The sequence below is a fragment of the Suricata suricatta genome, chromosome 4, assembly GCF_006229205.1.
Source record: "Suricata suricatta isolate VVHF042 chromosome 4, meerkat_22Aug2017_6uvM2_HiC, whole genome shotgun sequence".
Lineage (NCBI taxonomy): Eukaryota > Metazoa > Chordata > Mammalia > Carnivora > Herpestidae > Suricata > Suricata suricatta.
The window spans coordinates 113,195,020-113,209,351 of NC_043703.1; the positions used below are offsets into that span (position 1 = coordinate 113,195,020).

At 41.6% G+C, this 14,332-nt stretch overlaps 1 protein-coding gene across 17 annotated transcripts in view; it reads right to left on the reverse strand.

The window, feature by feature from the left end:
* AAK1 (AP2 associated kinase 1) overlaps positions 1-14,332 on the reverse strand; it is a 164,417-nt gene that overhangs the window by 15,931 nt on the left and 134,154 nt on the right. For 13 of the 17 annotated variants that reach the window (XM_029937521.1, XM_029937516.1, XM_029937517.1 and 10 more), the window contains 3 exons: positions 12,990-13,085; positions 1,231-1,332; positions 108-209 (listed from right to left, as the gene is read on the reverse strand). The exons of 2 other annotated variants lie outside the window; for them this stretch is intronic. In XM_029937521.1, the coding sequence (XP_029793381.1) occupies positions 108-209; positions 1,231-1,332; positions 12,990-13,085 (300 nt within the window). The remainder of the gene's footprint in view (positions 1-107; positions 210-1,230; positions 1,333-12,989; positions 13,086-14,332) is intronic. 2 more of the 17 variants (XM_029937520.1, XM_029937526.1) reach the window with 2 other exon arrangements.

The window sequence follows — 14,332 nt, forward strand, 5'->3', positions numbered from 1 at the left end:
AACCAGGCTGCAAACTAAGCCCAGGGCCGTCTGCTGCAGGTGGAAAGGCTGGCTCCGAGGGCAACAGCAATGACCAGTCCCGGCAGCTGCAGGGACACCTGACTGACCTGTGCGGTTCGAGGTCACAGATTCCGTCTGGGATGGAAGGCGCTGGGGCACTGGGGGCTCCAGTCCTGGTATGAGACTCTCAACAGCAACATCAGCTTTTTCTTTTGTGACAGAGCATTAAGAAAGGAGAACAGATGGTAAGGGAAAAAGAGTCAAAAGGCTCTTCAGGCAATTCTGTGAAGGCTTCTTTCTACAGGTGTCTAAAATGCCAGTCTCAGGCAAGATGGACAGCACAATAAGTTACTTTATTTCTGCTGCTTTGAGTGTCTGGGCTTCACTGATTGAGCAGGCACATGCAAGGTTAACCATTATGACTAATCTTGGTGACTTTCAGTTTTTATAGATAAATGTAGAGCACAAGTTACCCAGCAGACTTCTTCCATGTTAGAAGACACAGGCTGAAAGGCACTGCAGTATCTTCTGGTAATTTTGCTTTTCTTAAGGGATAAACTTGGGGGCAGACATTCTCTGTGTCTTGCGAAGGCGGCCAGTCCATTTGAAATCCCACCCTGTGATGTGGCTAGGAGGTATTCTGCACTGTGTGACATCCCGCAGCTGAAGGCCCATCTCTCTACAGGGTCATGGCCTTCCTGGGTTCAAGGACTATGTGCCCTGGAGTACAGGTGCCCTCCACATATTGAAGGTTACGGCTGCCTTGCTGTAGGAGCACAGGGAAATACCAGACTGAGCAGACTAATTCCCTGCCCCGGATTCTGCTCATGGGGCTTCATTACCGGGCAAGTACTTTCTGTTATTGATACTGGGCACATACAGAGGCCTTCTAAAGAATCTGGTAAAGGTAAGGTCCCAGCTTGAAACCAACTTCTTTCATGAAGTTTTTATAATTAAATGTGATTTTTTTTCCATTCCTCCTCATTCATAAGAAATTCCCTTTAGAAATCTCAGGCTATCAAGCGAACCAAAGATAACAGTGTGGTGCCCCTGGAAAGGCAGAGAAAACGCTTCATTTGGGGTGATAACAAAAGAGATTAAAGGAGGCTTTGTGGCATTTCCACTCCACAGCACGGATATTCAATAGGGATCTGTTAACCAGCTAGTTATCATTCTTGAAACAGACACACAGATCATGCAGGACTGAAGAAACAGAGATGACGACTTTACCAATTACAGCATCGGAAGTGCTACCAAAAGGGTCTGTCATAGGCAAGAGGTCAGGGAGCAGGAGAGAAGTGTCAGGAGATTTGAGTCCCTCAATTAGTTTTTCTAGGTTGGGCAGAGAGATAAAGAGAAAGTAAAAATGCAGTGAGATATTAAAACAAATTGAACATTTACCATTTTCTATGCAAACACATTTTGGAGTCAAAATTTTGTATTGATTCATAATAAAAACAAATACTGTTAGTATCTTGTACTGTTAATTACAAATAACCTTTCAAAATTCAAAGTTTAAAAATGCTTATTTCCCCAATTGAGGTAGTCATTTTGTAAGTTATTCAAGATACTGCCCTAGGTTTGTCTGTTTTAAAATTTGATATATAGGTGCACCTGGGTGGCTCAGTCCATTAATTGTCTGACTTCAGCTTAGGTCATGATCTCATGGTTCGTGGGTTTGGGCCCTGCGTTGGGCTCTGTGCTGACAGCTTGGAGCCTGGAACCTGCTTCAGAGTCTGTGTCTCCCTCTCTCTCTGCCCCTCCCCACTTGTGTTCTGTTTCTCTCTCTTTCTCTCCCTCTCAAAAATAAATAAAATGCTAAAAAAATAAATAAACTTTGAGGTATAAATATTTACCCAAGAGATACAAAAATACACATTCAAAGGGATACATGCACTCTGACATTTACAGCAACACTACCAACAATAGCCAAATTATGGAAGGGGTCCAAATGTCCATCGACTGATGAGTGGATAATGTAGATGTGATAGGATATATATATGTGTGTGTGTATATACATATATATTTATATGTAATATATATATACACACACACATTACATATATGATGGAATATTACTCCACCATAGAAAGAATGAACCTTGCCATTTGTAGCAATGAGGATGGAACTAGAGAGTATTATGGTAAGTGAAATAAGTCAGTTGGAGAAAGACAAATACCAATGATTTCATTCCTATGTGGAATATAAGAAACAAAACAGATGAACATAGTGGGGGAAAAGAGAGAAAAGCAAACCATAAAACAGACTCTTAACTACAGAGGACAAACTCGGGGTTGCTGGATGGAGGCTGGAGGGGGATAGGTTAAAAGGGTGATGGCTATTAAGAAGGGCACATGTTGTGATGAACACTGGGTGTTGTATATAGGTGATGAACCCCTAAATCCTACACCTGAAACTAATATTACACTAATGCTAACTAAATGAAATTTAAAACTTGAAAAAGAAAAAATTTTTTGAGGTATAATTTACACTGAATAAAAGTCACCATGAAATTGGTGCACAATTTGATGAGTTTTGACAAGTGTACACACTCAGGTAAGCACCACTGAAATGATGTAGAACATCTATCTCCATCACCCCCCAAAATACCCTTATGCCTTATTCTGGTCAGTGCCTTCCTCTTGCCCCCAGACCGTGGCCACAACTGATCTGCTTTCTGTCCCTACAGCTTTGCCTTTTCTAGACTTTCCTATAAATGGAACCATGCCGTCTGATGTCTGAGGTCTTTGGTTTAGCGTAACGCTTCTGAGCCTCTCCCCGGGGCGGCACGTATCGGTAGTGTGCTCTGTCTTCCGTGGTGGAAGAGTTCTGCTGCACAAATGCCCCACATTTTGTTCAATTGTTCACCAGCTGATAGACACTTGGTGGTTTCCAGTTTTTAGCTATTAAAAATAAAGCTGCCATAAACATATATCCATGTAAGTATACATTCACATCCCTTCCTGGGCTTAGTTGTGCAAATATTTTTTTACTTGCATTTAGAAATAGTTTATAACTCAGCAAGTGGACCAAAATATGCCTCAATTAACTTCAACTATCACTTATTGTCTGCCAATGGGGAGCCTGTGACAGGCTAGAACTCTTAGCATTCTATGGTCAGATCTCATGAAATTCATTTACACCTGAAGGTGGAGTACTTTTGCTGTCTTTTGGCTAAGAAACAAAAGGACATAAGAAGCCACCAGATTTGTCACACCTAATAACTTAATGTGTGGTAAGTGCACACATTGAGAGTCCTTCATGATTCTTTCAGCCGTGATCCATCAACAAATCTCTATTTACCTTCAACTTATTAATGGTAGAACATTAACTTGAAACAAAATAATGAATCCTAGAATCTTACAGAAAGAAGGGAATTAAGGTATCAAATCTCCTTTTACTTGCAAGGAGGTTGAGGCCACACAAATTCTATAACTTGCCCAGTTAAAGCCTGTTGATTTTTTTTTCTATCATAGAAATACCATGCCATTAAGATAAAACTAAAATTAAAATGTTTGAGAAAAAGAAGCGACTTAAAGTTCAAGTATGTGTATATAATGTTTTAATGAATCTGCATTCTTCCAGGCCATCAGGAATCCAGACAAGTAAAGATGAAATTGATATTCGTTGAATGACTGAAACCAAATTTCAGGTTAAGGTGATCTATAACTACACAGATGAAACAAAATAATGGCTTTAGTGTCTTGGCAACATAATTTGCTTTGGTCTAATTAACATACTGCAGAAGAAGATATTTTTATATGTGAAACCAATTTACCATTTTTGGAGTATATGGCATGTAGGTATCTTTGAATTAAAGGACAATATGCTACATTTCTCATTTATCCCTGATTTATATTGAAGAAAGGAAGGGGAAAAAAAAACCTTCTCAACAGCAGGGAAAAAAACACCAGGGTACTAACCAAGTATATAAGTGTAATCACATCAGTATTAATCTTGCATTGTGCATAACATTTTATTAGCAGACAAGATGTTAAAAATATCTGACAATTTTTAGCATACTGGCAAAAATAAGATGGTTTTCCCAAAAAGTCTAATTTATCATTATTCTGAACACTAGCTTTTGTTTTATTCCCAAAAAAGATCTTCTTTCACAACCAGAAAAGTAATCATTTGCTTCTTTCACTTTCAGCACTCATATTTGCAATCTTATGAAGTAATGTATAAAAAGTAATGACCCCAAATTACTTATCTTTAATATACAGCAGTTTATCTAGGTGTAAAACCTTAGACTAGCCAAATTCAGAGAGTGAATTCTAGCCTCTCCAGTGACTGTTTGTGACCGTGGGGCAGTTCCTTAAACTTCTGTCATTACCTCAACTGCAAAATGGGAGAAACCTCCCACCATCTTTCTTATTGGTCACTCAAGTATCATCTCCTCTAAGCCTTTCTCCATCCTCCCAGCCACATCAGGAACCTTCTGGAGCACTCTGGACTCTTCTCTTGCAGCCCTTACAACGTGACTGAAGGTAGAGAAGGTATGTTATTAATCTCTGTATCCTTGTGGGGCGCCAGGGTGGCTCAGTCGATTAAGTGTCGGGCTCTTGACTTTGGCTCGGGTCATGATCTCGCAGTTTGTAAGTTCAAGACCCCCATCAGGCTGTGCGCTGACAGCATGGAGCCTGCTTAGAATTCTGTCTCCCTCTCTCTCTGCCTCTCCCTTGCTTGGTCTCTCTCTCAAAATAAATAAATATTTTTTAAAAATCTCTGTGTTTCCAGTTCTCAGTTTCCTTTCATACCCTATGTCACATGTCTGCCTTTAGCCTCACTGGGGAGGTGAGAATAGGGGATCAACTAGGAAGTCAGGTACTTCAGCAAGAATCGACTATTTTTATTAGCCGTTAGCAAAAAACTGATGGGAGGCGATAAAAAAAAGTGTGTGTGTGCATATGAGTGTGCATGAGTTGTGTGGTTAGATAGAACAGGGTGGGGATGGGCTAAGTTGTCAAATTAGGGAGGCTTATCTTCTGCCCAAACAGTAACAGGCTATTCACATGGATAATCTGTGATGACACTTGAATACTGGACTGTGGGAAGGAGGAGCAGTCAGAGCAATAGCAGACAGAGAAGTAGGAGTGAGAGCACAGAGCCACGGCCTAAGTAAGGTGGACAGCATGTCCAAAACCAGCCTGTCACCCTCAGTTACTCAGTGTGGGGGCCCACGGGCCACTGGAACTACCATCATCACTTCCATTTGCAGTATAATGTCAAACATTTTCATTCATTATTCACAAAAAAACGGCTTTGGGAATACTGGTAGAGTTGAGAAGAATGGACACAGACACTGTGAGAGTGTAAGACCTGCCCTAAGTCATAGATGGGACATGGTAGACCCACACTTGATTTCAGATTCCCCCACATGCTGCCTACAGGGTCTGCCTGCCTCCACCGACACAGGACAACGGGTCTTCACACAGACATGGTCCTGTGCCTACCAGCCAAGTTATCAAAGGCATGTTGGCACCTGGAACGAGAGCCTCGGATCTTATTCCATTAGCCTTCTCATTTACAGATGAAGAAACTAGCTCAAGAGGTGGATCCACCTGCTGGAGAACTTACAGCAGGTCAGCCACAGAGCTGGCTAGGACTATGGCCCAGGCCTTCTACACACTACAGATTCAGTCCTCTGGTTTAACGAAAGCTTTGGTTGCTTTAAAATGCAAAGCCATTAGAAGAAGTCACATCTCAAGCTATTATAGCTCATTTTTGGTCACTGTAAATGAAGAACTTGAGAGAGGACATAATAGGAGGCAGGAGAAAGGCTACAGGAGGCTGAGGGTTTATAAATCACAGGCCTCACACGTGCATCAAGGGCCAGCTTTGATATCACTCGCATTAGGACTCCTGTCCACTCATATGTTTTTATAAAGACGTGCTGAGACTACGTGTCACGAAGGAGGTGGGTGGGGAGGAGCAGTGCAGAGAAGAGAGTGATAAATTTAGGAACATGTACAGGAAGTGTTCTTTAAGATCTCAAACCTCAAACAAGTTCTCCATGGGCATTTTGTAACTTGTTGATATCTAATGAAGCCACAGATGCCTGAGATAACAATAGTGAGAATGGTCGCGATTCCAGGTTTTACTCGAGTGGCTTGGTAGGAGATCAGAAAAAGCAGAATTTCTTGAATAAAGTGAAGTGTGAGAGGTGGCAGCATGGTCTGCCAGAGAGAAAAAAAAGAGACAGAGACCTGGGCTCTGCACTAAGTTGATGTGACACTTTGGGCAAACCACCATTGTTCTCTGGATCTAAGCTTTTCTTATTGATAAAATGATAAAATGAAGATACACTTAAAGGTCCTATCCACCTCTAAAAGCCAATCATCCAAAGGAAGAACAGGGAGTAGGAACTAACCACTGCTTAGAAGACGGACCGCTTAGGGAGGAAACTGGAGATCTGAACCGGTAGCCCCTGTGGGGAAGGACCCTCTGCCACGGCAGAAGGGGCAGCAGGTTGTAGGGAATGCAGATTGCTGACTCCATGTGCTGCTCAACACACAAACTCAGCACAGACACCTGTGGCCAAGGAAACAGGGTGAGAAGGTGGGGCAATATTTAAGCTAGATCCTCATTTGAAAAAAGAACGGATGTCTTAAGGGAAAAAAAGGCAAAGGGAAATAAGACAGAGAAACCAAGAAACAGACTCTTTGAGAACTGCTGGTTCCCAGAGGGGAGGTGGGTGAAACAGGTGATGGGGATCAAGGAGTGCACTTGTCGTGAGGAGCGCCAGGCGATGCACGATCTGTGGAATCATGATACCGTACATGTGACACTAACATAACACTGTGTGAACTCTGCTGGGACTTAAAATTACATGTAGAAAAAAGAAAAAAGAACAGCTGTCTACTGTTTGATCCCTTATTACAAAAGTAAAATAGCATGTTTACTGTGGAAACTTGGGAAATGCAGAGAAAACGAAGGGTAAAAGTAAAAACCACCCATAATCTCACTTTGAGAGACACCCACTATTAAGAGTTTTTAGAAAATACCCCTCCAATCTTTTCCTATAAATTCTGATTGTTTAGTAAATATTGACGCATAACCATGTTTTCTTGGAATAATTTTTTAGAAAAGAAAATAGAAAGTAAACCACCAGGATCTGAGTGGAGTCTGTTTTCTTACACATTCATCAAGCCCAAGGTGGTGGGGCCCTCCCTCTTCCCCACGCTGATGGCAGACGCTGTGGCATCTAATTGTTTCATAATTGGCTCTTGTTGGACTCATCATAATGATGAACTTTGATATATATATATGTATACACACACATACATACACATACATACATATATATATATACAAGTAATTTCTATCTCTTCTTTCATGAATTGTCTACTCATATTTTTCTATTGGTGGTATTTCTTATCACATTCCCCTTCCTATACTCAGTTCTTTCTCAAGGCTCTAGGGTTCCCAAATAAGAATGAGTCAGGTTAAGAGCATGGAGATGGGCTGAAATCACAGAGAAAGGACCAAGAAGGTGGCCCCTGAAGCAAAATGGGCACAGAATGAGTTGGCCCAGCCACTGGAAGCTGAGAATGCTCGTAAAGGAGAGGGTTTCTAGGACTTTGAAAAATTAAGAGGGGACTTAGAAACAAGATCTTTTGAGCACCTTCCTCTCTCCTCTCAAGCATAAGTCAAGTGGCATTGGAGACTAGGGAAGAGAGGAACAGGTAGAAATCAATCCACTCCAAAGTCTTCTGTTAGGCTTCTCTCAAGACTTACTTATTTAAAGTATAAACCACAAGGCAAGACGGTAATAAATCCTTCATGAACGCATCTAAGGTTAGATAATCAAAACTGCTTCCTGATGTGAGACTGGAATATAGTGAAAGTTGTGAGCTTTCTAAGAGAGAAAGACTCCAAATATCAGAAGAGAGAATAAGTATCTATTTAGAGGCTAAAAAGGTTTAGGGTTTGCTCAAGTGCCGTTCCAGCCCTAATGAGGAATATGACCATGAAGAGTAAAGCAGGCTGGTCTAACGAACATGGAAGAGCTCGATGCCAGGCCCCCATCAGAAAAGATGATTTGGCTGCTACAGCTTTGTGGCTTTGGAAATTTATATCTTGTCTGAAGTCTTGTGATGAGAGATGCTGTTTTTAAAATCCAGTCTCTCTAAATAGTTCCTATCATTGAGACACTAGACACTAAACTGTCTGTAACATCTGCAAGTTGGAAGCAAAAGTCAGCCACCATGTCCCATTCCAGGTTCATTTTAGGGAACTGAATCTACAGAAAGAGAAACTTTCCAGAGCAAAGACACATAGGTGATCAACCTTGGACTTTTTAATATTACAAAATAGCAGTTGGAAGTGAGGAACATGCCAGGCAAATAGCTCTGAGAGGAATACTCTTCTTGACAACAAACCACTAAGAAAACACAGCTTCTCCTGTCTACTTTTTAAGAGATGACAAAGTACCATACACCAGGAGGCACATTTTTAAAAAGCTGTTGCTTCCAGGAAGTGGCACTTATGGGGCAACTAATCCCTGCCTGCTTAGTCTTGTGAAACCCTGATGTTGAGAAGTCAGCATTAAAGACTTGCTATGAAAATCTTTTCCTCAAACTCGTGCTCTGCCAGTGGGGATGTAAAAAGATGTAGTCATTATGGGAAATAATATGGTGGTTCCTCAAAAGTAAAAAACAGAATTACCACAGGACCTGGAAATTCCATATACGGATATATACACAAAAGAATCTTGGGCCATGAAGAGATATTCGCATACCCACGCTCATGGAAGCACTGTTCACAGCATCTAACAGATGGAAGCAACCCAAGTGGCCAGCAACAGAGGAGTGGATAAACAGAATGTGGTATACATATACGACAGAACATTATTCAGCCTTCAAAAGGAAGGAAATTCTGACATATTCTTCAACATGGATGAACCTTGAGTGAAATAAGCCAGTCACAAAAAGACAAATACTGTATGATTCCAGCTATATGAGGTATCTAGAGTAGTCAAGTTCACAGAGGGAGAGAGTAGGATGGTGGTTGCTAGGGGCTGCAGGGAGGGAGGAAGGGGAGGCACAGGTAGAGAGTTTCCGTTTTGTGAGATTAAAAAAGTTCTGTGGATGGATGGTGATAGTGGCAAAACAATGTGAAGGTACTTAATGCCGCTGAACTGTCCACTTTAAAATGGTAAATTTTGGGTTATATGTATTTTAGCAGTTTAAAAACACAAAAGATTAAATCCTTCTGCCAATTTTCAGAGAAAATTCCCCATTCTCTTCTACTGTATTTTAAATTTGGTACCACCTATAGCTTATCTAACATAAGTAGAAGGCAAAATAAACACACAGCATATGAGTATCAATGGAATGCTGAGACTCACCAGAGCTAGCCCTCATCTGGTAGCTCCGTGAGCACACAAATGCTCATGTCTGTGATTTTTTTAAATGCCAGATTTTCTAAGAAAATTTGTTTTATGATGCTTTGGAAAATAGAAATGCTCCTTAAAAAAAATAACCCAAACAAATTCAATTACTCAGTGCCCCTTTATCCACAGTTTAATAATCATTATATCAAGGAAGTCTTTTTCAATGGCTCTCAGTTGTGCAAAGGTCAAAGGTTATAAAGCAAGTTTAATTTCTGTAAGAGAAAAACATTATTGTCTAAGACTTTTCATAACTAGGATTGCCCCATAGGGAATAAGGGCTCAGCACCAAAGTCTACAACATTTCCTATCCTTCTACTAATTTAAAGTTTACAGAGCAATTTCAGATACATGCTTTCATCTGGACCTCACAAGCCACTCCATGAGGTAGGTTTTAATAGCACCAATTTTTAGGAGAAGAACACAGAGTTTAAGTGATTTGATCAAGATCACCAAGCTACTATGCCAGTAGTACCCAGGTCTTAAAAGTTCAAGCCCATTTTTGTATTTCCCTACACCTTATATTTAGCTCTCCAGTCAAAGGCTTTATTGACCCCCGACAGGAAGGTTTCACTGGTTGGGGCCCAGGGGCCATTTAAAGGAGTGTGTGCAGTGGCACGGTCCCAACAGCACAAGGGCCCCACCTCCTCCCCTGGAACATGAAATATTACTTGACATACCTACCAATAAGTATTCTTTGTAGAATCAAAGGAAATTACATGGGAGGGCACTTTAAAAGCATAAAATTAAATGTTAAGTCATTAAAAGGCATATAGTTGTCAGGGGACTAAGATTTCATGACTCTTATCATCAGGAAGGTGGAGTGTGGAGGTCAGTATATACGCAAAATAAACAAACAGATCAGAAAGTGTGACTGGTGCCTGTGGTGGTCTGGAGGTAGTGGCAAACTGGGAGCTTTAGGGGGACAGGAGGAGGGGAGACCAACTTGCAGTTTGTTGAGGTTCCAGAGACCCTAAGCCCTCAGGCCTTGCCTCAGACATTTCAAGATGCTAAGGAAAGATGTAGGGCAACCCCATCCATGTCCTATTTATATCCTTGGATAAAAAGGCTACAGAATTGAATGGTGCTACAGGCAGAACATTACAGCACACACATTAGTCAGACAGCAGGAAGATACCACGGTCAGCCCAGATTCTGGAGGGCTCCGCAATGGGCTGGAGGTGAAGAATCTGCTAAACCTAGCTATTGCTTTCACTCCCAGGGTTTGGTAGCTTCCTGACACTGCGGGCTATGCCTTCACTTATTCACCCTCCAAAAGTGGGTGAGGCCTGGCTGGGGGTTGGCCGAGGCACAGGTGAAAGGCTATGAAGGCAGCAGTCTAGTGTTGGGAGTCGGGGACAGACATGGAGAACTGCCATAAGCCTTTCAGCCTCAGGTTTTACTTTGTTCATTCATCCAATCTGCAAATATTCATTGAGTGCCAATCTACCTGTCAGTTTCTTAGCACTGGCAAAGCCGTGTGCTGGATCGGACAGCAAGGTCCCTCCCTCAGGACACTGACGTCCTGGTGGGGAAAGACAGATAATGGCCCATGAAAACAAACAATGTCACGAAAGTGCTATGAAGAAACAAGCCAGGAAGTGTGACTGAGAGTGCTGTGGGGTCACGACAGGCCTGAGAAGACAGTATTTAAGCTAAGACCCAAATGTCAGATAACAAGAAGGAACAGATATGGAGAAAAGACTGAAGAAAAGAATATTATGAGCTCAGGTTAGAGTGGTAGCCAGAGAACTAACCAGATTAGTTAGGGCCTTTTAGGTCTTGGTAAAAAGTCTGGATTTTACTCTCAGTGATACGGAAATTCATAGGAGCACAAAGGAGTGACACATATAATTTATGTTTTCAGACGAGTCTGGCCTGACAGATCATATGATATCCCTGAAATTCTCTGTTAGAATATCCCATTTTAGTAGATCTCTCATTAAAATCCAAGAGGAGTCATGGCTTAATTGGAATCAAAGTGTATGCCAGTACACTTTAGCAGGAATCCACCAGAATAAGAGATATGGAGGATCAGGAGACAGGAAAGATGACACCATGGAAGGCAGGATGGCCGCAGGTGACCTATGGTGCGCCTCCCAGGCTTATCTTCACAACGCATCTCCACAAGTGGGAGTAGATATCCTGAGCCACCTCACGTATGTGCCTGGCTCCTCACTCCTGACCCAGAGGGCACCTGTGACAGCTGTAGAGGACAGCTCCCCACCTTTGGGCCCGCATCTTCTGGCCTGTGCCAAGAGGTCTCCCTTCCAGCTTCTGTAGCCCATAGGCTATGTGGGACAGAACAAGGCAAGAACCTGAGGGGTGTCAAAGGGAGAATGCCTCAGTAACCATTTCCTGGTCTGATCCCGTGATTGCCACAACAGGGAGGAAAAAGAGGCCAGTGGGCCCCTGGCTGAGTTTGCAGCCCACACCTTTCCGCTTGAAACTGGCTTGTCTAGGTACTGCCCAGCATGCCTGAATGGTACAACAGAGAAAAGGGCCTCTACTTGATTTTTCTTCCCTTTCCTTCAACTATCCTACACTGAATCATTTCTTGGAGACCTTATGTATTTTTGACCTACATCCAGGCCCAGCAAGCTATGAAGTTACACAATACTACCTGATTAAGGCAAGTTTTTGCTTCTCCTAAGGAGGGTCGACAAATTGCCTAGGAAATAAAAACTGTCATGGTACCCTTGCTGCAGTCTTAGTGTGTAGATGACACAAACATCACAATCACTGCCAACCTTGAGTCAATCAAATACCTTTACATTCTGGGAGAGAAGAACCAAGCAGATCCTATTAGTTTAAAACCAAGAGAATAGGTGGAGGGAAGAATGGGAAGAAAGGAAAACTATCAGAAACAAAATGACTGCTAGATGCTTCTAAAGAGTTGGATCTATCTGCTTTTTCAAAAAGAGTGAAAAGGAAGAGAAAGGGTGGCTTCTGTGTCTCACATCATGCTCCCTGCCCCCACCCCTTAAAGGATGGGGAGGAGAGTCGAGAGAGAATTCACCAGCATTCATGAACCCCAAGTGGCAAGTATCCAATTACTGTTTCAAAAGCTATTTCAATCAGAACACATTAACAATTTCTTCCTTTTTTAGACTGCTCACTTAAAAGTCAGATATGGTGGGCCTAAAGGGATACTTGAACTCATACAGTCCAAATTACTTCACTGATGAAGAGTCAAGCCCAGAATGTTTTCAGATAGTTGAAGTGTTAGGAAGGGAAACTGGGTCTCCTGACTCACATTCCCCTTAACTTTTAATATGTATTTTTATTTAGAAAATATAAGCCCATTATAGGTAAACCAGTACTGGAGAAGAAATCATCATATAACCACTATTAGCATTTTGTTCCTTCTATCACATGCTTACAGGTCCCCCTTGACATGCTGTTATAATCATATTGGACTTATGTTCTTTCCAATACACAGGCCCTCCCATTACCAAAAATATACAACAGAACTATTAACAGGGCTTGGAATTCACATCCTTTTCATGAAGTATTCAAGTAACTCTCAAGAAACCCTGGAACACAAGAATCACGAATCAACTTGCTTAAGCTCAGAGCAGCTCTGTGTACCTACCTGGTGCATCAGGTACTTGAAGAGGGATAAAAGGATCAGATACACTTAGAAGTGGGAGGCTAGAGTCCACAGTCTGCCCACCCTTCCTTTTTTCAGCTGGAGAGGGTTGGAGGGGAAGAAAGGGTCAAGGGGAGAAAAAAGAGAAAAGCAGAAAACATCAAGTAAATCTAGATGAACTTAGCATCTATTAACCCAACAGCTCTAATTGCAGAGTAAATCTAAACTCAGAGGCAGAATAAAGACAGATGAGTGGATATAATTCAGGGGAAAGGCAAAATATGTATGAGATATACAATCTGGTCCTTGCAACATACTCAAAGATGTAATGAATTATGATAAAACTGGCACCATATGCCTACCCCTGAAATTCTACTTCCTCTATGCGTGGACATCTATGGTGGTCTCTTCCAGAATTCCTATAGCACCTTTGTCCATATCACACATTTGGCATATAAACAAGCACTGCCTGTTCTGTAATCTAGCACATATGTATACGTGTTTCTGACGTGCCCTTTACCCTCTTGAGGTCACGGTATCACCAAATGTCTAGGCATGCTAGGCAGGCAGACAGAAACGAACAGAAATAGACTTCCTGCCTGTTGCAAGCACTAACCTCTGGACTACATCTAACATTTATTGACATTCATTGTGTATTTGGCAAGCTCACAGATTTACAGAAATCTATACACCCTATGGGATATCAGGTCTTGAAGGGATCTTAGGATTTTCTAGCACAATTTTCTCATTTTACAGAAAAGAAAATAAAGCCCAGAAGTTAAGAGACTAGCCAGAGGTCTACCAGCAAACCTAGGATCAGAACACAAGTTTGCTGGCTTCTACTTTACCATTCTTTACACTGCATTTTAATATTCAGTTTGCTCAGTAATTAAAATCTCATTTGCCTTCTACAGAGTGGATCTTTCAAACACTTTATTTTCAAATAATTATGAAATCATAGGAAATTGCTGTACAGAGAGTCCTGGGAACCTTTTCAACCAGTTTCCTTCCATGGTGAGATTTTTTTTTACAACGGTAGGATGATATCACTGACATTGTTACAATACTGTTAACTAATTTTAGTCAGTTTTCACATATGCTTTTGTGTCTCTGTGTGTGTGGTTCTTTGCAATAAGATCCTAGGTATAGATTAACATAAGCACCACCACAATGATATAGAACTGTTCCATCATATAAAAGGACCTTCTTGTTCTCCTTTACAGTCACACACTCATTCCAGTCCCCACCTCTTGGAATTCACTAGTCTGTTCTCAACCTCTATAATTTTGTCACTTTGAGATTATGATAGTGGGTTTATAAGTTTCTTGAAAGGTAGATGGAGGAAG